The sequence below is a fragment of the Dermacentor andersoni genome, chromosome 6 (genome assembly GCF_023375885.2).
Source record: "Dermacentor andersoni chromosome 6, qqDerAnde1_hic_scaffold, whole genome shotgun sequence".
Taxonomy (NCBI): Eukaryota; Metazoa; Arthropoda; class Arachnida; order Ixodida; family Ixodidae; genus Dermacentor; species Dermacentor andersoni.
Window position 1 is genome coordinate 173374317 of NC_092819.1, and position 27402 is coordinate 173401718.

General features: G+C 47.8%; 1 protein-coding gene across 3 annotated transcripts in view; it reads right to left on the reverse strand.

Moving 5' to 3' along the window:
• Positions 1 to 27402, reverse strand: part of LOC126523442 (UPF0462 protein C4orf33 homolog) — a 288556-nt gene that overhangs the window by 99546 nt on the left and 161608 nt on the right. For 2 of the 3 annotated variants that reach the window (XM_055066821.1, XM_055066823.2), the window contains 3 exons: positions 20101 to 20124; positions 17519 to 17703; positions 15021 to 15078 (listed from right to left, as the gene is read on the reverse strand). In XM_055066821.1, the coding sequence (XP_054922796.1) occupies positions 15021 to 15078; positions 17519 to 17703; positions 20101 to 20124 (267 nt within the window). The remainder of the gene's footprint in view (positions 1 to 15020; positions 15079 to 17518; positions 17704 to 20100; positions 20125 to 27402) is intronic. The other variant, XM_055066822.1, reaches the window with a different exon arrangement.

Genomic DNA, 27402 nt, shown 5'->3' on the forward strand with positions numbered 1-27402 from the left:
CTTGATAATGCGGCAGCTGCGCCGCTCTGACTACACACGAAATGCAAAAATAATGTGATAGGCATATAATGTTTCAAAATCTCGGCTTTGCTCACACCACATCGAGACAATACGCGTGAAGTTATATTTCGCGCCCGCAACTTGCTTCGGACCAAAGCCAAATTAAAGTGACCATTTTATTTTTCATGAAAGTGGTATGCCTGCTGCAAAAACAGGTTGGTGTGAAAAAATAAAAGCGATATAAACAGACCGAGAAGCAACCAACGTGTAGAGAAAAGGCAATACCGACGCGTTCAAGAAAGTAAATAAGCCCCTTCTAAAGGAGCGAACATTCAGGATGGTTGACTGGGCTGCATTTAGATAAAGAAGAGCGCAGAGAATCGAAGGTGAGGGAAATGAGTTGACCTTGGAACAGTCGACTAGTCAGCTTAAATGTGACGTTGAGGCGTCCACTAAAGAGGTTCAGAGCGATATTGACACCAAGCACATGGATAGTCGCCTGGCGCATTTGTTGGAAGCGAAGCAGTCAATATTAGCGAGATGGAAGGGTCAGAGATTGAATAGACGGCTTAGAAAGCGTATAGCAGTAGTTAATCAGGAAATTGAAGACCAATGTCGGGCACTGTGCACGCAGCAATGGGATGAAGTATGCAATTCTAGTGATGGTCGCATTAAGAGGGGAGGCGCCTGGAGTTTGCTCAGGCATTTACTAGATGAGACAAACATTAAATATAATCAGAGGGCTGTGATTGGTAAGCTGGTCCACCAGGCGTGTCGGGACTCCACGGAGCAGGAGTTGCTGAAAATTTGGCTGGGAGATACCTTCCGTTCGAGACCTGGCATGATACACCTGACGTAATTTTGGAATATAGTGGGGACGAAAATGCAGCTATGGATGAGGAATTTACTGAAAGTGATATAAGGATGGTGCTGCAGAATCTTAACGGTCGATCGCCATCATGGCTGGATGGCATTACGAATAAAATGTTACGGCATTTAGACGACGGGTCGATTCAGTTCCTTACGCGGGAGACCAATTGCCAATGGAAGGAAGGCTCTTTCCCGGAAGAGTGGAAACTTGCAACTACTGTTCTGATACCCAAACCGGGGAAGGCCATATGGCTTGAAAATCTCAGACCCATTTCCCTGACATCGTGTTTGGGGAAAGTTGCTGAGCATGTCATTTTAAATAACTAATGCGTTATGTTGAGGGCATTGGGGTCTTTCCGCACTCGATGATATGATTTCGGCCCGGCCTCTCGACTCAGGATGCTATGATCAGGATTTAGCATCAGCTCCTTGACCGGCGGAGAAGGGATACTAAGGCACTAATTGGACTTGATGTGGAAAAAAGCTTTCGATAGAGTCCGACATTCTTTCATTCTACAGGTGCTATCGGACTTGAATATGGGGCAGCGGCTTGTCCATTTTGTCAAGGCTTTCCTTATGGATAGAAGGACATGTCTCAGGTGTGGAGAGGCAAAGTCGGAAGTCTTTAAATTGGTTTGTGGTGGTACTCTGCAGGGATCCGTACTCTCGCCTATGTTATTCAATCTGGCGATGTCGAATTTGGCTAATACACTGGACACGGTCTAGGATATTGGCTATTCTATCTACGTGCATGACATTACTATATGGACTGACGGTGGTAGTGATGGAGAGCTTGAGGCTAGGCTTCAGAAGGTGGTAACGCTTACTAAGGAGTATCTGGGTCTCATGGGGCTCAAGTGTTCCACTAAAGAGTCAGAGTTGTCGATCTTCAAATCTAAGAAGCTAGGTCGTAGGCCGAAGGGTTTGGTACCGGAAGTTGAGCCTTGCATTAGAATTCATACTAGGAAAGGATCGGTGATACCCAAAGTTGAAGCAATCAGGGTCCTGGATTTCGTACTTGAAGAGAACGGATCGAACATTACAACCATTTAGCGTATTATCAAGAAGACGGAGGAGGCCATAAGACTTACAAGAAGGATCTCTAATAGGCATAGGGGTTTAGGAGAAGAATGTGCGATGCGCTTAGTTCACGCATTTATTATGTGTCATTTCTCGTATGTGGCAGCTATGCTATGTTGGAATAGGGGGCAGAAAAATTAATTGGAAGCATTAATCAGAAAAGCCGCCAAGGCTGCGCTTGTTCTGCCTATGACTACGTCAAACGATATGTTGTTACGACTGGGTTTGCACAATACTTCAGATGAAATTGCCGAGGCTCAGCGTACTGCACAGAGGGAGCGGTTGCTAGGTACACCAGCGGGTAGGTATATATTAGAGTCAGTTGAAGAATCGGTGGCTGTGTCACACGATAGGGCGCCCTTACGCGAGTTGAACGTGAACCTTAGGGCAAATATCATGGTTCCGCCGTTTCCGCGGAATGTGCACCCCGTGCACAATGTAGGGAGGCGGGTCGCGAGAGCTAGGGCTTTGTTGCGAGAGGCAAAGGATCAGGAGGAGGAGTCAGCGTTTGTTGACGCCGCATGGATTAATGGTAAAAATGCTTATTCGGTGGTGGTGGTAGATGGCAAAGGGAGCGTTAGAAATGCCGCGTCCATTTATACCAAAGATCCGGGGTTGCCGAGCAGGTGGCTATTGCTCTAGCGTTACTTGATTCAAGGAGAGTTTTGGTGTTTAGTGACTCGCGATCTACGATTAAAGCCTTCTCGAGAGGACTTGTTGCAGAACCGGCTAACAGACTGCTGCGGGGTAGGGATATCACTTCGCACACAGTTACTTGGTTCCCGGCGCATATGGGGACCGTGGAGGGAGCCCCGCGTAACCTCAACGAGGGGGCGGACAGGGAGGCACGAGGACTAGTATGCCGTGTACTCCCTGAAGGGGCTGGATCTCTCGCTCCTGAGTACAGGGACGAACTGTTAACCTACAACGAAATCACCAAGCACTATTACTTAGGGCGCACAGCATTCCCACCGCCACATTCTAAATTAAATAGGCCCCAGGCGGTTACATTAGGACTTCTGCAGACACGAACGTACCTAACCCAGTCATAATGAATAAAATTAATCCGGGCTGCCGGGTTTAAGTCTATTGTAGTAAGTGTGGGGGTTTGTTCGATTTAGAACTCATGCTTTGGCGCTGCTTGGCGTTGGCCGGCCATGGTTCTCGAGGTGAACAGTGGTGGCAGCGGATGCTGCCCAGTGAAGTGCTGGCGGACCAACTCAGGGCTGTCCAGAGGGCCGGTGTGACGGCAGACGGGCTCGGCCTATCTGTACCGGCGTGGGAGCGGCCCGCATCAGTCCCAGACTGATCCCTCAGGACTGAAATAAAGTTCTTCATACCATACCATACTTCTAAATGAGCCGAAATGGCTATTAGGATGTCTACACAAAAAAAATAAACATCGGATTTCAGTGCTCCGTTATTATCTATGAATTCGTAGGCTCCGTTGAACACCAGCTGCTGCCTAGAAGGAGTGTTCGAATAGGTCTCCTTTTGCAGCTACGCAGCATACTGAGTCTACTTTATCATATCTTCGGTGGTTTTTTGATGACCGACGCTGGAATTCTGGGGCAGTCATCGGTTATCCTTGTCTTGAACTAATTTGACGTCCGTCCCGATCATGTTTGCACGATCTTTCACATAACCACAAACATACAAATCGAGTAGCTAGAGGTTAGGCAACCTAGCCGGCCAATTTACAGGCCCGTGTCTTCCAATCTATTGCGCATGAAAAGTCGCATCCCGCCAGTTTTGTGCTCGGCTGCTGCTGTGTGCGGGCGCCCCATCTTGCTGGTACCACAGAATCGGAAGACGTGAGGGCGGGTCTTCGCTTAGAAACTAATCCAACCACTCCTTCAAGGGTTTCTTCCACGTGACGCTGTCCAGCGAGTGTGTGATCGTAGTAAACGGGAGTGATTATAGCACCTTAGTAAATTCCGAACATCACATAGAGCGACCGCTCGCACTGGTGCCGATTGCGCTTAGCCCAGTGTAGACTGAAATCCCCCCAATACTGTACACTATGCAAATTTACCTAGGAGCGCTTCTGCACAAATTGACTTCATCTGTGCACATGATGTTGCTCATAAAGTCCGGCGACTCATTGGCTTTTGTGAGGACCCGATTCCAGAAACCTAGACAACTCTACAGGTCGTTATCTTTGAAGCATTTGTGCTGGTTAAAGTGGTACGGCTGAAAGGCCGTCATTTAGAACCCTCCAAACTGATGACTTGGAAACTGGTACCTGGGGGCCATGTATGTTACGCTACCATGACCATATGAGGCCATAAATGCTAGAACGTCCGTGCGTAGGCTAGGACCCAAAAATAGAGACCTCTGCTGCTGTTTCTCGAAGTTGCCAGTTTGTCTCAGATTTTCATAATTTTTGCTGATAGCCGATGCGTTTGGCCTACCGCCACACTATATATATATATATATATATACATATATATATATATATATGAGGCATTACTGTTGTTGCCATTTGTACGTCCCAATGCAAGGATCATGTTTACCTTCTGCTCATTAGAGAAAAACATGACGACTAGGACGAAGCAAAACGTACCGCTAAACCTTCGCACCGAAGTTGTCAATTCGCTTTTTTGGTGATAGGTATTATTGAAAAAAAGCAAAACACTTCCGTGCACTTTATCTCCACTAAGACAACAGCTATCACAGCTTATTTCCAACTAACATCAAACGCGACAGGTTACTTGGGCCGGGGCGCGGTAGATAAGGCACTAGCTCGATCACGATGTCTATTTCTTTATTTTCTTTATTTCGTTCTGTAGAGCTCATATGGAGCTTGTTCGAGGGCGCCGCTTTATGATACGGGTGTAAGCGCAGTCGCGTGGTGTTCTCCATATTTCGCGGGGTTTACCCATCGGTCGGGAAAAAATTTGTACGCAATTAGTACGTTGCTCAAAATACCGCAGTTAGATGTCCCTTGGTTGTGCCTTTAAATGCCTCATTGACACTTTGATAATCAAGCTAGTACGTCGTGAGTTAGATAATTATTTACAATTACCTAATCAAGTCTCAGTAATAAGAACATTACTGGCAGCTACTCCGCTGTGCTGTAAACATTATACACTAGGTTTTCTTCGAGTAACACATTGTTTTATTAAATCCTGGTGCATGATAGTTAATGGCGACACTCTGTACATATTATGACCTTTGCATGCAACCGACGATGTTTCCATCCCTAATGAATGTTATAAATTCTTAGAAGCGCTTTTTTAAAAGTCGTTAGCATTTCTAACTGTAGAGAGAAGCTATACTGAGACACATAACATTCACGTGCATTTCATACGCCATTGATAAAAGACTGTCGGAAGGGTCACTGAACTATATAGGATTTTTTTTTTTCATGGTCAAAAAAGCATGCAACGCAATTTGAACCTTGGAGAACATACAGCAACATATTCACATTCTAGGCATAGGCCATCCATACCTTTAGAAATAGTTTTTAATAGGCTACCTCCATTCCTTTCAAAAATATAAGACAATTTGTCCCATGTATATATTTGAATATATTGTGTATGTGCATGGTGTTTAGAGCGGAAATTTAAAAGAATGTTGAAATGAGAAAATACGGATGAGGCAGCCGCCTTTGGTGCTTGTAATCGCTTGTCGTCCTATTGTTAGGGCTTGCAGAAATAAAGTGAAAGTATGAATTAAAAGCCGTGCACGTCAGCGCCAACAATGATGTAGTAGGTTATTAGCCACAATAAAATTTCAAGTGAAAAGGTCAAAGAAGTCAAAAGAAACCTCAAACGATGTTGGTGACGAAACTCTGATAATGGCACTTTAGGTGTTCTTGTGTGGGTGGGGAAGGGGCTGCTTTGGCATCGCCGGGAGGGAGAGAGGGTGCTGAGTCACCCCAGGAAAACTCCGGAGGGGGCTCGCGCCCCGTAGCCCCCGCGTAGTCGGCGCCTATGCGGTTCGGCGTTTGTCAGTAGCCATGAAGAAGAACAGCGAATCCCCTGGACGACTGAAAGGGCAAATAAACGGCATAATACAAAGCGGATCCGCGCTGCCGTGAGGAGAAGGCTCGGACATGCAAACATTTCAACACGTAATGTGCTCCGAGAGTGGTGGAGCCGTTCCTGTAAAACTTGCTCACGTATATTTGTATACAGACCTTTTTCTCATCTCTCGAACATGGCTCGGGACCTGTCTTACTCCCGACACGGCAACATGCATGGAACGTTCGTGGCCGCACGGACCGCCGACTTCGGGACTAGCCGTGCCTCACGGAGCCATAAACGCTGTCACTCTTTTTCGTGATAATCCGCGTGGTGCAGTCTGCGTATACCAGTTGAACGCCTTTTTCCATTCTGTCGCTAATTCTAATGCGCTTAAATAGACAAAATAAACCTTGGTGCGAGAGTCGGCCGGGGGTCCTTTTTTTTTTCAAATGGAGTCACAGCATTGTCCCGGTATCACGAAAAACGCCGCAACACTCAAGTATGCTGCGAGCTACCTTTACACTTGTGCCTATTGTGCGACCCTTAATGCAACAAATGTGGTGGGGCCCACAATGCCGGTAATTGCGCCATCTAGCCGTCAAGTGAGTGCCTTCAAATGTGTTTTATAACCAAAATTCGTCAACATGGTTCGTCCATAAGCAGATACATGAATAGTATGGGCGGCTCATCTCACTTTGAATAAATACCATGTGCTCATGATTCATGACAACCTTTCTCTTGTGCCCTTCTTTCAGAATGAGGCACAAATCTTTGGGAAGCCTCTTTTGAACGTCTTATAAAACTCGGTAATAATCCCGTCAGGTCCGAGCGTCTTCCCTACCCTTAGTTCGTCAACTGTTGTTCCAAGTTCCTGTTCAGAAATCGGCACTTCAAGATTCTTCCGAATAGTCATCTTCAAACTGGGGCGTTTTGCACGCGAACAATTAAAATTATACAGGAAAGAACTCATGTGAGAAAAGCAGACAAGGCAGCAGTTCTGTCAAGAAGTTCCGGGGCACATAACTACCTGTTAGACATTAATATTGACGACTAGCCCGATCTGCACCTTGAACAAGAAATCTACCTCGTAAAAACGTTTGCAATCGCGCCACACTCCCAAATAACTCCATGTACGAGGGTTATCGAAAAAGTAGGGGTCGTTTTTTGCTTAAAACATAAATTTGTTAGTAAAATTCTTATTGGCGCGTTTAGTTTAGTGCGAACCTACTTCACTTTTCTACATAATCACCGTTAACTTCTAAACACCTTTGTTACCGCTGGCACCAGTTCCTTTAGTTTCTCTGCATATAGAAGTTCGCCGCCTGGGAATTGAACCAATTGCCAAAGACAGTCTTGACTGTCTCGTCTTCAAACTGTTGTGCCCCAAGCCACTGTTTCAAGTGCAAGAAGGGGAAATATTCACTTCGGGCAAGGTTGGGACTGTAGGGTGAGTGACGAAAAAGTTTGCATCCAAAAACTTGAATCTTCTCCTTCGTCTTGGCATTGGTCTAATGACGCGCGTTGTTATAGAGGGGGACAATTCCAGACGACAGTTTCATGCGCCGTCGATTTTTATCGCACGTCTCAGGTTGGTGAGCGTTTCGCAGTATACGTCAGCTGTAACTGTGGTCCGACATTCCATAAAATCCACCAAAAGGACGTCCATTTTGTCCCAGAAAACGGTAGCCAACATTTTCCGACTCAAGTAAGGCAATATTGCTTGAATTTTTTTGGTTTTGGTGAAGAGGAATGGCGCCACTGCATTGGTTGCTGTTTTGTGTGTGCGAGCGCGTAGGATAACCCACGTCTCGTCACCTTTAATAATGTGCGAAAACAATTCATCTCCGTTTTGTCGGTAGCGGTCCTAAAGCACTCGTCCACCTAATGATTTTTTGTTTTAGTTGGTCGGTATTTATCTTTTCGTACCCACTTTGCACCCACTTTATTGTCTGTGCTTTTCAGTTACAATGGTGTAAATTGCAGTGTGTCCAACAAGAAGAAATTTATCAGCCAGCCCACTAACCATCAATCGTTAATGTAATCGCGATTCCCGGTCCACTTGAACAGTTTCGTTGGTCTGGATGCTGGGCCTGCTCCTCCGCTTTTATCGTGCACATTGGCGCGGTAATTTTTGAAGTATGGACGACATTTTCAGATCATTCCTTCCCTCATCACCGTAGGTCCTTTAACTAGGCACAACTCCCCTTGAATTGGAGGAGCTGATGATCTTTTTTCACGCAAAAATTCAGTTAGAGCTTGAACTTCACAACAGGCGGGAGCAACAATATTCGCGGACGTTGTCGCTTTCATTCCCCGAGAAGCAGATGACTACTGGACCAAAACAATAACTTTATTACCTTTGCGCAGAATTAACAGGTGACGTTGCACAAGTGAAACTTTACTCTGACATGTAAATATTCAAGTACAAGCAAACGGCCCTTACGTTCTGAATAACCCCTCGTAGTATTCCAAAAAATCCTTTTCTAATAACTTTCTGTCGCGCCTCACTGCGATTTAGTAACGTACCTGTTTCATTTATTTTCGCTCAACGTGTACCTATTCCGCACTCAACGCGCGCTTATTTTGGATCTCGGTTAACCAGAGTCGCAATGCTCGTGCAAGCACAACTTCTCTGTGGTACATCTCTGCGACAATAAACTGCAGCTGCCTTTTAACATCACGCATTTCCTGCATGAGCTGAGCCTGTGCTTGCAGAATTAAGTTCTTGCAATGTGGAAAGTTCGGCAAGTTGGTGAATAATCATCATACCTTGGTTGTGAAGCAGCGCACTGACAAGGACAAGCGAAACCACACAGGAAAGCTAGTGTCGTGTTTTCCTGTGTCTTCGTCTTGTTGTTATCAGTGCGCAGCTTCACCACGAAGGCATGATAAGTACTTGCAGCTATTTTCCAAGGCACTTCTCTTTATTTCTCTTTTCAGTGTGCCGGTGGATACTTCCTTGCGGTTACAATTCTAATTTTATCCTTTAACCCTTTCCATTTCTCGCATGAGCTTTTGTGTGACTGCCACCTAACTTCATAAAATACATCGTTCACTTGCATTACAAATTATTTCTCAATGAGTATGGCGTTATCCAATTTCCCAGTGCCTAGTTCCAGTGCGACTGGTTATCCATCTGCCCTTGTGTAAAATATATCAGAAGCTGGTCCCTAAATATCACTGGTTGGACCGCGTGATCATGGCGCAGCTGCCCAAGATCTAGATATATGCCCTGTCCAGTTTCACATGTATGCAACATGATACGTGTACGTGGCGTGGCCTGCGCTCACACATTTGGCGGCATCTTCCATTTGTTCATCCGCCACTGTTTGCTTCAAGCAGGGCGGGCTTTCCCTTGGTATGCGCACTTTCCCATGCTGACCTCGCGGTAGGCAGACGTAGTTAGAATCACCGAGTATAAATGCTAATATTTGGTAACTTACGCAAGGACACATGGTTTCCAAAAAACTCCGGCCGTTGATCTTCCCGAGTCAGAACCCAATCACAAATAATCCGCGAAAGTTTTCTTATGTCCGCGAAATTACGGAAATGAAACGTCCCGTAGGAGCACACACAAACTGCTTCATCCAACACACCTAGCGATTGCGTAATGGGCAGATAGTGACCCCCCGCCATTCCGATCGAGTGCGACACACAAGCATTGAAACGGAAACCTAATGGCGGCACAATATGATCTGCTTTCACCAGGCTCTCTACCGTGCTTTTCTTTAAAGAAATTATGTCGAGGTCATTGTCAACAAACCGCTTTTTGAGCTGATACTGCTTGGCTATCGAACGTATCCATCAAACATTCGATGTTGCGATACGCAACGCCCTCCCCAATGAGCTGCTATTCTGGGAGAAAAGGAACCATATGGCGCCCAGTGCCATAGCGGCGACTCGGGGTCATGACTGTTCAATGCAGTTTTTAGTGCTCCGCGCAACACGATGCCCGTCAGTGGGATGGGGCTTTGGCTATCCTCCTGTTCTCCGAAGGCGTATTGGGTCACCGGTTGATTCGCGAACGCCGTGAAGTGTCAACAGTGAGCGACGACAAATGCGACGACCATCTGGACGAGGCTGCAGGCGAAGAGATGGTGGGGGTTCGAGTATCGCGAAGTGTTTTCAGTTGGCTCTTAGTCGCCCGAAAGCGGCACGCGAGCATCGCGCTGTGCCGGTGGTCACTGCTGAAGGAGAGGTTGCGGGGTCTCGAGGGAAGGCCACAAAACTCTAAGGGCAAGAAAAATTCGTTCTTCGATCAGCACGGACAGGCGTAGTCGAATCTCAATTTGTGCTGTCAGCACAGGAACCTGCCGTGCGCCGTCATGAAGTGCTGCCGCCTTTGGGCCAATGCGGTGCCCGGTGTTTCGGCGCAATACCCGCCTATGGCGTTTTCCACGCGCAACAAAGCAGCATCGGCCGTGCGCCTCCCGGAACCACGCGGGCTTGTACAATCCGTTCATGTACACAAGACTGTTCACTCGAGGAACGTGCGAATGGCCTTAATAGTCATCAGTCTTTCTAACTGTAGTCTGAACCACAAACGAATCCAGCGGAAAGACCCTGATGAACTGCCCCACCTCCCGACATATACCGGCATCTCAGTGCTGATGACACTGAGTGAACGCTAGGAAGTGAAGGGGGTAAGTGAAATCAGCAACACATTTTTTCGTCATGCATAATGGTCTTTAGTGGTTGCCCTCAGTGCGAGAATGCTAAGGCTGGAGGGGACCAGCCACGCATATTTGCAAAGCACATCTACAGCAGAAGTCCCAGACTTGCACAGCGTCATAGCCTCACCGACGGAGGGTGCCATTCTGAAGGCGGCACTTTCGCAATCCATCCCCATGCCCAAACTTGGATAACGGGACTAACGTGAAAACAATGTGGCATTGGAATTGCGCTGGGTTCGTCAGCAACTGGCGACCCTGCGACAATACCTAAAAAGCGTAAAGGGCAAATCCCAACTAATCGCCTTGCAAGAAACGATAACATCATCACTCATCACCCACCGGTTTCCTAACGGTGGCTTTCACTGAAGAGGGAAGGGGGGTTCCTACTCTGGTCAGTAAAAACTTCACGTGCATTCAGCGAGACCTCTGTCCCGCGGGCAATGGGGTCGAGTACGTCATCGTCATGACCGAACTCTTTGTCGAACCCCTATGCGGCGCTTAAGAAGGAACAGTATCTTCATACTCAATGTTTACTACAGACACAGCGTTCACAGAGCCAGGGCTGGTGGTATTCTCAAGGCCGTGCATTTTGCCGGCTGTCCCCCATGACAAGTCGTCATGGGGGATTTCAATGCCCAGCATCAGGTGCGGGGCCATCGCACCAATACGAAGAAGGGCAGAGGCTTGTGCCGCACGTCAACGGAGGAAGATCTCACGCTGGTAACCGATGAATACTTCCCGACATGGAGAGGAATCTTGGTTTGCCGAGAAACGACTCCGGATCTCACCTTGTCAAGAAGCTGGAAAACCTCATGTGGACCAACACACTCATGGACCTCGGTATCGATCATTGCATCATCGAAGCGGTCGTCAAGGCTGCTCGTAACAAGACGGGGACCTTTAAGTTCAGTGACTGGGACTTCTTTTGAGCCAAACGCTTCGAGCGCGTTCTTATCCAGGATAAGGACCTAGACTCTTGTTGCGACGAGATAAAAGAGGATGTGGCTAGAGCCACGAAGGAGATGACGACCGATCTGGAGGTGGACAGGATGGACAGTACGTTCGCGCCTCTGTTGGAAGCCAAGCAAAAACTGCTCACGCGATGGAAGACTCCGCGCGACAACAGAAGACTACACAAGAAAATATCCGAAATCAACAAGGCGATAGAGGCTCATTGCAGGGTTCTGTGCAAGCTGCAATGGGACAAGCTGTGCGACTCGCTAGAGGGCCAAGTCAAGACCGGTAAAAGATGGAAGCTCCTCATGCACCTATTGCATGATGGCAACACCAAGTCCAATCAGAAGAGAGCTTTGGCGAAAGCTATCCATTTGACCAGGCACTTGACTCCATATGGGGCGGTCACGGAGCAGCTCATAGACAAGTACCTGGCGGCCACGGACAATCTGGCACCCTCCCCCCACCCTAGTCTTCCGAGTAGGAAGGCCGCGACGTGCCATCGATTGACGAGGATTTTACCATGGTAGAGGTCAAGTGGGTTGTCGCATCCCTCAACGGCAGATCTGCCCCTGCGCCCGACGGCGTCACCAAAAGAATGCTCAACCATCCCGACGATAACTCAATCGAGTTTCTTGTAGACAAGTTGAACGAAATCTGGTTCAGCGGCCTCATTTCTAAGAGCTGGAAAGCAGCCCACACAGTACTCATAACCAAGCCAGGAAAAGCGCCGAGCATCGACAGTCTAAGGCCCATCTCCCTGACGTCGTGCGTCGGTAATATGGCCTAGCAAGCCATGCTTAACCGTCGTAGTGACCACTATCAGTCTAACGAATGCTAAACGCACATCATTGGCCTTCTGTCGGGGCCTTCGACCCAGGCCGCCATGAGGCTGATCAAGCACCAAATCACTGGCTCTACCTCCGCCGACACTAAGGAAATTCTCGGCTTGAATTTGTAAAAGCCTTTTGACAACATATAGCACGCTTTTATTCTCAAGAGCCTGACAGAGTTTCACGTCAGCAAGCGGGCGTAGAATTTCGTGCGCTCATTCCATTCCTCGACGTCCACTAGACTGAAGATTGACGAGTTTTTGACCCTCTAAATTCAGCTTTGTCCAACGGGAACACATCAGGGGGCGGTGATCTCCTCGATGCTGTTCAACATCTCCATGATCAACTTGTCGAGGATCTTGAACAAGATCCTGAATATTAACTACACGATCTACGCGGATGACATCGCCATCTGGTACCCAAACGGATGAGAGGATCAGGTCGAGGATGCTTTGCAAGAGGATATCGATGTGACGAAGCGGTAACTCATCCCCACCGGGCTATGGTGCTCGCCCGCTAAATTTGAGCTCTTACTCTACAAGAAGAGGCCCAGAGGCTGTTCTGACCGGTGCTGGAAGCAAGCAACGGAGAGCCACATTACGTTATTCACCGGCAACGGCTCCCCAGTGCTACGGGTGGACCCTATCGGGGTCCTAGGAATATTTATAGAGTCTAGCGAGGCCAGTGGAGCCGTGCTCAAAGGAATTTTTTTCAAGGCACCCTTGGTCTGATCCGCAGCATCGCCAACAGATACCGCGGAATCAGGGAAGACAGTCTCATCCGGATTGTCCACGCATTCGTGCTATGCCACCTCGTTTTTCGGCGGCTATGCACAACTGGCTCGTTTCGGAGCGCAACAAGGCCATCAAGTCTTCAAGCTTGCCCTCGGCTTTCCCGTCTGAACGCACACAGAAGACCTCCTTAAGTTGGGAATCCATAACACGTTCGAAGAAATTGTTCAAGCCAAAGAGTTTCTCAGTTTGTAAGACTCTCTTGCACCCCAGCGGGCCGAGCCATACTTGGTATGCTGGAACGTAACCCTACGGTCGTCGGTCCCGACGCTGTGAAGCTATCCAATGACGTAAGATCCAAGATTTCCATACACCGGATGCCACGCAATATGCATCCGACCAACAACGAAGGACAGAAACGAGCCAGGGGTAACGATCTGCTCGCCAGTGTCCGCTTGGACAAGGATCAAATATGTTTCGTAGATGGTGCTTCGTATGCTGAAGAAGAAGCCTTCCCCTCAGTGGTCATCGACTGTGATTCTAAAGTCCTCAGCTGCACTACCATCCGCACTTCTAGTTCCATCGTTGCAGAGCAGGTTGCAATTGCTCTTGCATTGACAGACGGTATACGTGACACGATTTATTCAGACTCCAAGGCCGCTATCACGGCCTTTCCGATGTGAATGGTGGCTCCTCACGCCCTTCGCATCATTCGCAATGCTAAAGACCGTAAACGTCACTCATTGACTTGGTTCCCTGCGCACCTTGGAACCATTGAGGGTGCCTCGCTCTACCCCAATTAGGAGGCAAACTCGGCTGCACGAGGTTTCACTGGCCGTGCGCCGGGTAACGCGTCCTCTCCTGGGCGACCCGAGGCTCTCTGCTCGTACAACGGCATCTGCAAGCATAATTATCTCTAAAGAAGACTCCTGCCTTTGCCGCACTCCTCGCTTTGCAGGGCCCAGGGACTCACTCTCAGACTTGTACAAACAAGCCCTTACCAGAGTATTTCGGCAATGCACACAATGTATACCCGAACGGTTCCCAAGCCCAGACTGCCCCTGTGTTGTGGTTATGAGGATTTCGATCATGTACTGTGGGGCTGCACCTCTGCCAGTCCCCCTTTCACCCAAGAGGAAATGATGAAACTTTTTAAAGCCCAGGACTAGACCTCAAACCCTGGCAGTCCATAGGACCCGCAAGAGGGCCGTCGGGTTTGGCCTTATGGTCCATGAGTAGGCCCAAACCAGGTGACGTTCAGTTTACTTGCGTCTACTGTGGAACGAATAAAGTTGTTTCACTCACTCACTCATGCATAATGGTGGCCAGTTGTGTGCCTCTTCACTTCTAGCATGTTGACAACTGCTCCGGTTGTCGTGTGTATATTGCGCCTTCCTCTTACTGTATTTGTTTGTGCACGCAAGTTGTCCCACTACAGTGTTTCTCTCGTACATGTTGTAGTCAATGCCTTTTTCTTAAACCTAATGACAATGCACAGTTCATTTTTGTGAGTTCGCAAATTTAAAAACATTTTGCAATGATAACTGTAGCACAAATCAAACAATCTCGGCAGTTTCAACGAACAGTAAGACTTCCACGAAAGAAGTGGCTAAGATATAGTACATAGAATGAGAAGTTACTTCATTATCAATGCAAATGAAAACGAAGCACGAAATAGCATAATGTGCTGGTGGCAGAACTATAAGAAGTCAGGTTATTTGTATCTGGCTTTTTGATCATGTCGGTTTTTTCGCATCTGTGTACTTCAAATTAAAACAAACTTCCAGATCAAAAGTTGCCAGCGAAGCAACATGCGATTTGTCAAGCAAATGCGAATACAAGAGCGAGAATATTTCCCCTGCTATGAAGATGCAAACAACATTGAAATGGGAAGAGTTTAAAACTTACGGTCCGACGTCGACTTGAGTATAATAGCCGTCTGTTCCCACGAATGCAACCTGAAAAACTGTGTGTACATGGCGCATTAGATAAGCGTTTCGTTAACTTTGAAACTTGCATTTGAACCTCAATGAGTCAAAACAATAAACCTGCACCCTACCTTAAAAATAAGCCATTTTTCTTTCTTTTTCTTTTCGTTCATTCATTCGTTCTTTCATTCTTTCTATTTCTTCCCTTTGGGTGGCACTTAGGTTCTACATATCGCCGCGTAATAGCTGTTGGTGCTGATGCTTCCACTTGGCGTGACAAAGCGAAGACCTCTAGGCAAACAGTACGATTTACGCATTTAAATTAGGTCACTGCCAGCAAGCTCAGCGCCGCTCAACAGCAACCAGTGCGTGTCGCATGAAAATGTTCGCGACACATATAGAAGCATATCCGGCCTAATGTTGTGGACAGGCCTTCCATGCATGCGGCGATATGTTATGCATAATTTCTTCGTGATTTATAATATTAATAATATAGTGACGAATAGATGCGAACGTTTCTAAGATGTTAGTGTTCTTTCAGTTGGCACCTGCGTTGCGATTGCATTGATCAACAGCATTATCTAGACATTCCTCGCTAATTTTATTGTGCCACTCAACGTTAGAAAGTAACGAATAACTCGAAGTTTCACGTGTTCTGTCTCAAATTGTTAAGAGCAAAACAGATTATATTAAAATTTCCTTCAGTGAAAACACACAAACCATATTTTCATTTCCAAGGAATCGTTTCAGGTATTAGTGCGTGATGGAAATCGGTGGCTCTGTTCTCACAAGAAAAACTTAACCATATGCAAATTGACTTTTATCATGAAAAATTACACGACGTCCTAAGGTTGTGAGCCTCCTCAATGAGAAACTTCTTTACGGACTCTTCATTCATATTAGGGAACTATATTATTCTTTACCATAAGACGAATTGCTAGCAGGCATAACCAAGAGCATCAAATATTTCGGCGACATTGCGCACGAAAGATGCATCTGGTGCGTCAGCAAGGGTTGTGCTAGAATTCTTATTCATTTATCCTATGTTAACTTACATCGTACGGAGTGGAAAGCCATTTATTCAAAAGTAAGAACCGTCTTACAAGGTCCTACGTTGTACCAGCTCTGACCGACTTCTTTTAGATAAGCTTGACATGTAGGCGAATAACTGACGTAGATGTTTTCATGACTTTTAGGTCATCATCAGCCTGGCTACGCCCACTTCAGGGCAAAGGGCCTATCCTATACTTCTTTCTCCAAGTACCCCTGGTCATGTGCTGAGGAGCCGGGGTTTGATTGTTTTATTTATATAGGAGGTGGTGGCGAAGTACTGCCCCACGGTGGCCAATCTTGCTGCTCTGGTGAAGGAGTGCGTTACCGTTTCTTATCCCCGGGATCAGGCCACTCTGCAGGCCTGTTAGGCAATTTTATCGACACGCGGATTTTTTCTTTTTATACCGGTGTAAAATTGGTCAGCACCGGGATTTGAACTACGGTCCTCTTGCACGCGAGGCGCATACTCTACCTCTACGCCATCGCTTAGCTTTAGGTACGTGACTATTATTTGATAAGTTTTCCTTTTACCGCCTTTTAACGCCTTTCACATGGGGTATTAAACCTATTTCGGCAGTATCTAGAACCATTGTCACTAAACTATAGCCATGAGGCAAGTAGAAAGCTTTTGTCGTCTAGCTCAATGTATCTAAGCTGGTCAAAAAAGCATTGCTGGTCTGGGTCTTTAAAACTCTCTAACAAGTTATGCGGCCAGTTCACGATGGACAGTCACTACAGACGTGTTCCCGCATTTCCAAAGCAGGCTACCGCCCTCTTTTGGGGGTGTTGGTCGCAGAAGGTTTCAATATGCATTATAGGTCCATTGAAAATGATCATGATTCAGAGTTGCACGAATGGTCAGAAAAGAAAGAAGCTGATGTACCGCAATTTCCTTTCTCGCCCAACTTAAAAAATCTCGTGGAAAGCGCCAACGTTAAAGCAGTTTTTTCGACCCCATTCCAGTTGCAAATAATTGATCAGCGATCTACTACACGATAATGTCTGCAGAAAACTGCACGTTACACGGTTTTTGAATAGCAGAGAAACTAATGTGTACATTTCTATTTCTCCTCGGCAAACAGCATGTCTAGTAGACTGACAGAGTAAGAGAGCGCTATGGAGAGCGCTGCTTCACCTATCAGAGGAGGTTTCAGTAAAAAAGTCAGCCTTATGTAACCCTTGATGAGCGGCATCACTAAAATAATTGATGTCACAAAGTATTACTCCTATTTCCTTGAAGGATTGTACCCATACAAATCAGTTTCATGAATAAAATGCACCATTTTGTAAGGCAGATATAGATTATAATTTGTAGATTGATCAAGATTTCAATAAATAACCTTATCGAAGCTTTAGCCGTATTGCAGTGCAATCTGGGCACTCCAGCTTGTGTCAGCGTCAGTTCCGGCAAAAAGAACGTGTTACCTTCATATTCGCGAAGGTAAACTGATGAACTCCCGGCCGGTCCTGGCGGTTGGCACGTGTCATCGAAGAAGGCGGCCTTCATTTCCAGTGGGATCTCATCCCCTTCAGCCATGGCGAGGTGAAAGAGGTAGGGCTGACCAGGTACTTCACTACCGTTGCAACTCTTGGAAATCTTGAAGTAAAGGCTGCAATGGTTTGTCAAAGGTTTTCACTTTGATCTAGAAATCTAAGACTTTAGGTGCCCACTATAACATTCATGTTGGAACCTAAAATGGCGTAATAAGGTTACATACTAGTCAAACCACGCCGCAAAGCATTGCAGCAATCGAACCTTTAAAATGGTGTGTGCTTTCTTCCTAGAGTTGCGTTCTGGTTCTTCTTTAGATATAGCTGGGTTCGCAGTTGCATATTTCCCACAGTAATTGTTTGTTCGCAAATCAATAGCACGACTTGTAGGTCATACTGACATGGCAAGGCACACATTCTTTATTTAGGTGAAATATATTTATTCCTTTTGTAAAATCAGAAACTAGCAGTGAATAACGTGAAACCCAAAGCAGTTCTTGTGTATAAGTAGTAACGTAAATGAATGTGTATAAAATAGAAAATAGGCTGCAGGACAGAATCCTGGAAAAAGGGAATAGCTGAGTGAACGCCGTCATTTTTGTGTTTTAGGCTAACGTTATTGCATGGTTCCAACGCACCCTGCGATAAAGCTTCGGCTTCTTGCTTGCATACCAACTCAATGAATTTGCTCTATATATTCCCAAGCTATTAGAGCTAAATCGCAGGTGGTCCTCTAGCTAACAAAAATTGGATGCAGGAACCACTCCATGTGAGGGGCATAGGAGGAGCCTACCATATAGTTCTAGCTGCAACAGGAGGCCGGTCCAATATTGGAGCTCACTCTTGCCGTTGGTGTTGGATGAAACTTGTCGTCAATGCACCAAATCAAATGCGTTTTGTAGCTGAACGATCATGTAATCAATATTTTTTCTAAGCAATAATTGAATCAGGTTGATTGAATCACGGGAGGAAAGAGAAGACCGCACTGGATTCTTGTTTACTTTTGTGTCAAGAACAACCACATTGTTCAAAAAAAATAATCTTTCAAGCAGCTGCCCCACAGATATATCGGACAAATGGCCTCGTGAGTACGAAAATAAAGAAAAATACTTCACATTTCTAAATTTAAACTTTGATTATTCAAGAATTTTATTTGATAGCGCACTACATTAAAGAAATTTCTGAGGAATAGAAAATACTTTAAGGAGCTAACATGTTGATGACTAAAGAATTCTGACTAAAATGGTATAACGAGTAAGATGTTTTGCTAGTGAACTACAACGGTCAAATGTCTCACTCAAAAGAGCAGTGCTAAGTTTTGAACATCTTTCAACATCATTTTTACTGTTGATATTACGGCGTTTCAGAATTTTCACTTGTAAAAGTTCATTGTTAAGTTCCATACACGTCCATTAACCCCCTGTCAACTAACATTATAGCGAGGCACTTTTAATAATAAGACCTTGCTTCATATTCCAAGGTTCAGATAAAGCAATATTATTATTAAACTCGGCAAAGAAGATTTGGTTCAAACATTTGTTTTGAGCTGCGACATGTTGGTCTGGTGCATGTTATGCTGGAACCTGCCTAATTATGCAATTTTTCGAGATAAATGCAGTTATTGCTTGCATGACATGCAATGTAGGTTACAATATTACATGCAAGCTCTCTTTCAAGGAATGCTAACGAATAATAGGAGACGCTGAAGATGTCGTACGAGCTCATAAGTTCAGCGATTAATTACGGCCTGAAGCGAACGTGAATCGTCTGCTTTTAGAACCAGTGAGTTCCTCCCTACAATAATCTTACCAAATTACATTTTATTGCAAAATATAATGCAGTTGCCGAAACTGCCACAATAGAGCAGGTGCACAAGGCAACCACGATGAGAAGGGAGGATGGTACTTGCATGTTTGTCATATCTGCTGTCAATGCAGCGCGGTTTTCTTGTATCTTTTTTACCAAAACGCCTTTCTTTTGTTGTGGAATTCGGGGTAACGCCGAGTCTCTTATACATTCATTTTGTACTTCAATTTATGGATCCAGTCATAATAAAAATCTTTCCCGCCACTAAATATGTTCTGGTCCTTCTAAATATGTTTCATATTTCCTTGGACATGCAACGTAAGCCACATAGTGTATGCTGCAATGTTCATGTTTATTTTATTGAAGGTACTTAGCTGCTGTAGTTATCAAGGAATTAGATCGTTTTGTTCGTGCCAAATACTGTGATATTTTAATGAGGTCCCCATCATTACAGTGAGGTAATTTCAGTGTAAAATAACCTGTGGTACTTTCTGTGCTGACCTTTGTGAAAGCAAAAAATAACTAAGCAAAATATTGTTTGTACTGTTCATGCCAACAGAAAGTATTTCATCTGCAGTGTGTAAACAATGTGTTTTCATAGAGGCCAAATTTTCCAAAAACATTTTGTAAGTAAGCAATACTGTTTCTTCTCTAATTGATATGCATGCCATCTTACATGAATGGCTGTGATATGAGAGTTGTATACTTACAATTCTATTTTGTCGAGGCTTCTCCTAGATGGTTAAAAGACAAGAAGAAATAGTGTTAAATTTCTGTGTGCACTCTGGTCCACTACCCTAAATGCGTCAAAAATGAGACGTCAGTGCCGTTTATAAATACAATGATATGCGTCGTAGGTGATCGTGTTCTACGTGTCCTTTCTGCCTGCACTATATTCTAATTCTATTCCGAGCTGCCACATCCACTGGAAGGCCTTTTCATGATGATAAGTATCGTTCTTCTTTGTTTTTGCCATACATTACAAGAACAAGCCGAATTTTTACAGGAAAGATTGTGTGCTAAGCCGCACATAAAACGTAGCGATAAAGTAAAGCGGAAGTACCTTTGTATGAAACCTCTTAGCATGAAAAACCGGCAAAAAACCTCGGTAAAACCGCACTGTACTGTATGCGGTATACCGCAGCCTTAAAGGGACACTAAAGGAGGGGGCGGGGGGGCAAATACAAAGTCAAGCTGAAGTGATAAATTAGTGCTCGATAATCTCTAAGGCGTCAACATTATAGCAAACAGAGCTCCAATAATTGAGAAATTGAAGGAAGTGCAGAACGTGATTAGACGCTCTCCCGGGGCGTTCAAACACTTGCCCGATGATGAAAGCACTCCTCAGTTATATTCTGTCACTAGTACTCAACTAGTAGTTGCAGAAAACATCCTCGTATTGTATTATGAGATGAAATAAAATGCTGCTGGTCCAGTTTCATTTCATGGTCAGAGAAAATAACTCATTGAAATTACCATTGACAACGACGCGGCCTGTTGAAGGGTTTCGTTTTCCTTCGACTCTGCGCCGGCCACGCTTTCGCATTTCAGTATTTTCCTGATCGCGTAGTGCTGCGCTGGTTTTGCTGGCTGGTGAAACTCGCACAAACTGCAAGTAGCAGAGAATTCAACTTGCATGTGATGTCGCGGGATGCCCAAACGGTCTACGCTACTTGACCGAAAAGCAGTTGCAGCGGCCAATCCGCCTACTTTAGCCATGACACCGCCGCTCTGTCTTGGCTCGGTGCCACCCTCTGCGGGTGCCGTTTTAGTGACCGATGGCAGCAAAGGACGGTAATGACCTATGCAAGGTCACCACTCCCCCCCGGTCGGGTGGCGGGACAATTGAATTTAGAAAAGGGTACTCGGACCGTTCACATACAATTTTCTCGTTACCTAAGTTTCTTCTTGGCACTAAACAAGCGTTTCGAGGTTTCTGGCATGGTACTTAAACAGTCCCCGTCGACTTAGGATTTACCTTCACTGTCCCTTTGACGTGGAGCGTTCTTTACACGCCTTTTCGAATCTATCCTCAGTGCAACGCGTAAGTTCATTAAGTAGACGCAAGACGCCTGTGAAGTGAGGAGCTGTTTATTTACCTCTATTTTATTTTTTTCACCTCTATTTTATTTAGTATCGCGCTTTTGGTGCGTTCGTTCAATGACGTGGCACCCGCCAAGTAGCAGTAGTTCCCGTACTAATCTCCACTGGACGGCATCAGATGCAAAAGTAAATGACAGACATATGTCATTTTGGTATTTAGACCTTATGAAAAGACTGCGTATAGAGGCGAAACGTGTGAAAGGGATGAATGGGCGATATTACAAATGAAAGCAATTCGCTTTTACAAACATGGCTTAGAATATACACAACGAATTCCGAACAATATCATGCATAAAATACGAAGAAAACACCCACTTTATAAGTATTCTCTCATTCTTAGGCCTAATTTCTTGCACTTTAGGAAAACAAATACACGGGCGACAGCACACATTATCTACACACGTTGGCATCAGCCGGCGCGATTGCACGCTACATACACCGGTGGCCACGACACAGGCTCCCAGACAGAATAGACGTTCGCAGTATACCTTCCACTTGCAGTCAAGACAAATGCGCTGGTAGAAAGCCTGTTTATCGTAATTCAAATGAGGGAGTTTTCGAGTTAGGAGGAGATACCAGTTTTTGAACTCCTCAGCGTTATCTTTTGCGCGTTATGCGGGTGCAAGAAACGTGCTTCCGTTATCACTCTTGGCAATTGTTCGTTACGTTTTCAACAAGCGTAAGTACCGAATGAAGGTATAGGTAGCAGGGGGGGAGGGGGACATAGAAAGCGTCACAAATGTGGCCCCGTAAGATTTAGTAGCGGCGAGACTAACTGCGTCACCATGCCGAGCTGCTTTTTGATAACTGTGTCATAACGCCGGTTGCGGCCATTGTGCCTTAAAAGTATCCCAAAAATCACTGTATTTCCACTCTGTGAAGAAGGATGACCAGCGAAGCTGCGTATGTGGGTTCCTTAATGCGAACTTCACATCCGGCGTGGGTCGGCCCGGCATTGCACTAACTTCGGGATCGGCCCAGGTATAGGGAGTGCTAAGGCATGCTTCACCTCGTCGCAGTTCGGCCCAGCATTACACTATCTTCGGGATAGTCGCACGCATCGGGAGTGATTAGCGTCTTCGTCACGTCCACCGCTGGTAAGACCGGTATTGCATTATCTTCGGGATCAGCCCACGTATGAAAAATTGTAGGTCTACCCGAGGACATGATCCGCCAGATCCTAGCCATAGATAGCGTTGCTGTAAAAGTGCCGAAATTAGTTACAAGGTTGTTGGAGGCCGGAGGGAGCGTCGAAAATTGGGCCGCTACGACTCAGTACACGTTAAACTGCCTCACCACAGCTGAGCTGCTTTTTAGTAACTGTGTCACATCGCTGGGTGCGGCGGGCGCGCCAGAAAAGCCACAAAAAGGTTCGGTAAGTGTTATACTCTTCTAAAAAGAAGGCGAAAGGCTGCTGCCTTTAAGTAACGCATGAAGCTGTGTAATCGGGGTTTGGCCTCTTTCAATACATAACAAGCCATAATGGGGTGTACACGTGTGGCAGTAAGGCGACCCCTTCACTAAGGCGCAGCGGCACGCGCTTCTTAGCCAGTGGCCTACTTACGCGGCCGTCATCGCGAGCTGCAAGAGCATGCATATTCTCCATCGCTCGCCGCCGGAAACCGCCACCGCCACCGCTCCGGCTGTGACGTCAATGCGCAGAACACGTGCGTACGTTTTTACGCGGAACACAGCAATTACTTACACATAACACTGTTTACGTATGGGAATGCGAAAACATTCTACCGTTTGTAGACCTCGCAACGTCATCAACGCGCTCACTGTCACGATCCACCCCGGGTCGTGAACAAGGGAGGCCTTCTGGCACCCTCCGATAGACGGACCCTCCGCAGCGTGGTGGTGCTGAATGATTACTGACCGGCGAGCTGCCGTGCTCGTCGGTGTTTATTGTGGTGCGGTGACCAGTGTTGCCTGCCGAGCTATAGCAGGCCACCGAGCTTGGCGGGCGAACCAAGATTATGTCCGAGGGGGCGTCACATACTTGCTACAACCCCTTACCCCCAGTTTGTTCGTTAAATAAAAAACAAACGTCCAAGTTCACACTATGAGTCTCTGCCTCCACCCTAGCTGGGTCGACGGTGCCTGCTACCCAGGCGAGTAACGGTCTCGTAGCCTCCGCCGTCGAGTACTCCGCCTGGGCACCGGTGTTGACGGGTTGGGTGTGGCAACGCCGGGTGCTGCCTGAGCCAGCCTTGCTCCATCCGGGGGGTTCGTAGTGGTCGGCCTTGCGAGTGGTGCTGGGCTCGACACCGGTACCACGGGTGCCGCATCACTGGCTACGATTGCCGCCTCCGAGGTAGGTGGTACTCCGCTGGAAGCGACTGGTGCTGCCGCTAGTCCTCCTGCGGGCTGGAACTCAGTGGCAGTCGAGGGTGCTGGCCAGGTCCCGAGGCGAGGTCTGTCATGGTCGGCGTGTCTGTGCCACATGGCCCCATCTAGCATGCGGACGAGCAGCGATGAGGCGCTGGCAGGAGACACCACCTGTCCGGCAGACCAGGGTGGGCCAGGACGGAAGTTCCTGGCGACAACTGGAGCTCACGACTCTGGCAAAAGGCCCGGGACGGCACCCTTGGCCAGCAGCCAGCTTCTGCTTCTGCGTTTCTGATTGGGCCTCGCGCAGCTTGCGCTTGCTGCGGGAGACCTCGCTCTTGAGCTGCCTGTTGCGGCTCTGCAGGCTCGTTATAATGTGCCGCATCTCCCGGTTGATTGGCTGAGCCTGCTCGCTGGACACCGACGACGCCTCAAACTCAATGCGTAGATTCTCGTACTCTCGACGAATCTGCGCGATGTTGTCCTCGAGGCGGATGACCTCCGAGCGAAGCTTCTTCTGGACAACCAGCTCCTCGCTTTCCATCTGCTCAATGTGTCGAAGGTGTGAGTTTTTGGCTGTCGACAGCAAGGAGCGACACTCGTCCAGCTGAGTCTTGATTTGCATGCTCTCGTTGTACAGCACGGAGAACTGGCTCGACAGGCACTTGTACTCGGCCGTGCTCACCACTAGGCTCTCGGGCAGCGACCGCAGCTCTAGCCATAGCCACTCCACCGTCTTCAGGGCCTCCTTGTGGTCATGTTGAAGCTGCTCCAGCTCCAGCAGCCGTGCCGATGCCAGCTCCCGCTGTTCCTCGAGCTGGCTCTGCAGGTCCTCCAAGCGCAGGGAGGCTGCTCTGCCACCACCACCAGAGCCCCCAAAATCCACATGTAGGCGGGACCAGGGTCTCTGTGGGAACGGCCAGGGGGTGCTTTCCACGTTACGCGAGGCTCGCTGATGCTCCTGGCAGATTTGGCGATTCTGCACTACCTGCAGGCTGGCTTCCGGGTACTCTGGCAGCCAAATGCCCAGTACATGAATCCAGTTTCGGCCCAGCAGCGTCGGTGATGACCCCTTCGTTAAGTAAAGGGGAAGCGTTGCCTCCCTGTCGCCAAAACGAACGCTGACCTGTGCCTGACCCTGGACCCGGGAGAGTTGCCCAGATGATCTGCGTAGCATCACGCCCGAAGCCTCGACGGACACGCCGGGGAAGGTACGCTTGAAGAGCTTCCCGACCATTACAGACACGCTGGCCCCCGTGTCCAGCTCCATGGAAATGGGGTGCCCGCAGATTTCGACGGTCAGCATGTATGGCGGCACAGACGACGGTACAAAGCCTGTGTGCCACATGTCGAAAATCGGCGGGTCCTCGGCCACGACGTGGAGCCTGGCCGAGGAAGAACTTGAGCTTGCTGCCGCACGCCCCCGCCCTGTACCCTTGCGACGGCTACCCTGGCCGCAGGCTTGTGTTGTACTTGGGCTTGAATCAGGCTGCTGCTTGCTGTTCGTCCTCGCCCTTCGGCATACACGCGCCAGGTGCCCAGTTTTCCCGCACGTAAAGCATTGTGCTTGAGAGAACTGGCACTGTGAAGGGGGGTGGGCACCACCACAGCGACCGCAGGTACTGCCCTTTGTCGCGAACTTGTTGATCGCCGCTTCCACCGACGGTGAGCCAGTCGCACGGGAAATCTCGCCGGCGTCGTTGGCGGCAGCTTCCATTGCTAGCGCTGCCTTCACGGCGTCGTCCAGTGACGGGTCGGGAAGCTCCAAAAGTCGCGTCTGCATGGCGGGGTTGTTGATTCCGCAGACGAAACGGTCCCGAAGCAGCGAGTCCAGTTGGTCCCCGAAGGCGCAGGAACTCGCTAACCCTCGTAGCGCTGCAACGAATTGCCCGAGGGTCTCTCCTTCCCGGCGGCTCCGGTTGTTGAAGCGGAAACGCTCCATTAGTGTGGACGGTGCTGGATTAAAATGCGAGCGCAGTATGGCGAGCAGCTCACCCAGCATCTTAACGTGCGGCGTGGCTGGCTTGAGAAGGTCGAGCAGGAGGCTGAAGACGCGGGTCCCGCAACTGGCCAGGTTTGGCCTCGGGTGTGTCGTTTGCCCGGAAGAACACGTGGACTTGCTCCTTGTAAATTTGCAAGGCGGACCCATCTCCCTCGAACGGCTCGAGCCTTCCGTACAGCGGCATGGCGACAGCAACGGGGGGCGGTGTTTCGCCGCTCGCGGCGGCGTGGGACGCTTCGTAGGTACTCGTCGCCAGCTTCGTCGCCAGTGTCACGAGGATCCCATCCTCGTCGCCAGTGTCACGATCCACCCCGGGTCGTGAACAAGGGAGGGCTTCTGGCAGCCACCGATAGACGGACGCTCCGCAGCGTGGTGGTTCTGAATGATTACTGACCGGCGAGCTGCCGTGCTTGTCGGTGTTTATTGTGGTGCGGTGACCAGTGTTGCCTGCCGAGCTATAGCAGGCCACCGAGCTTGGCGGGCGAGCCAAGATTATGTCCGAGGGGGCGTCACATACTTGCTACACTCACATTGTGCACTCATGACCTGGTGACACCTCCTCCGCACCATCACGTGCGCCACCCAAAAACGCAGGCACTAGTCAGCGAGATGGCTGCGACGTGACATATCCTATCAGACACGCACTAGGCCCACCTTCATTAAGCTAGAACCCTGGAGCTTCAGGTAAGTCTGCTCGTCGCACACCGCAGGGGCCCGGGTCTGATTACCATCCAGAACAAAATTTCTCAAATTTCTTTTCAAAGCCAATAATTTACTTTATTTAGAGGAACCTCTCTGGGAAACGCGACGTCAGTCCGCGCATTTCCTTGACATGTTCCTACTCTTTACGGCATCAGACATTTTTCGGCACGACGCAATTTCGGCAAGGGCACCGCCAACATAGACATCTAAGGCTTTCCCCTGAATAACTTGAAGCAACATGGTTATAACGGCAAGTTTTGATGACACGACACAGGAAGAATGCACACAGTACAGTCGCTGATTAATAAGCTATCCCGTGTGCATTCTTTCTGTGTCCTGTCCTCAAAACGAGCCGTTAAAATTATGTTCCATCAAGCCAGCAACCAACTGGCCTATCTAAGTCTGTTAATTGCCTTAATGAGTTTCAGTGACGTTGAGAGCAATACAAAGCCTCGCAGGCATGTCGCACTGCAATTCAGTACACGCCAAACTAACTGGACGCAACTGGTGAGATGTTTTCCGCTAACTGCATCACAATGCTCGATGCCGTACCGCCAGCCTAAGTTGCTTGAAATGCAGCGCAGACTGAGAAAACAAAACTTCTCACCTTGCCGTACACCAATATCAGCGCAGTGGTGCCGTGTCGAAATGCCAAAGCTTCTTTAAATAAGCGGAGCCATCAGCGCGGCATAAAGGAGGAAGCCTTCCCTTCTCCCTTCTTTACTCAAAGACACCTGCTTCCTTATTCCGCGCTTTTACGCTGGGAGTCCGCACTAGTAGAACGAGTCACCTTTCGGTATCTGTAGTTCTGGAAACAGTTCCGTGCCATTCAAACGCTCACCTTTCATCTCACACAGTGTACTTTACTCGCGCT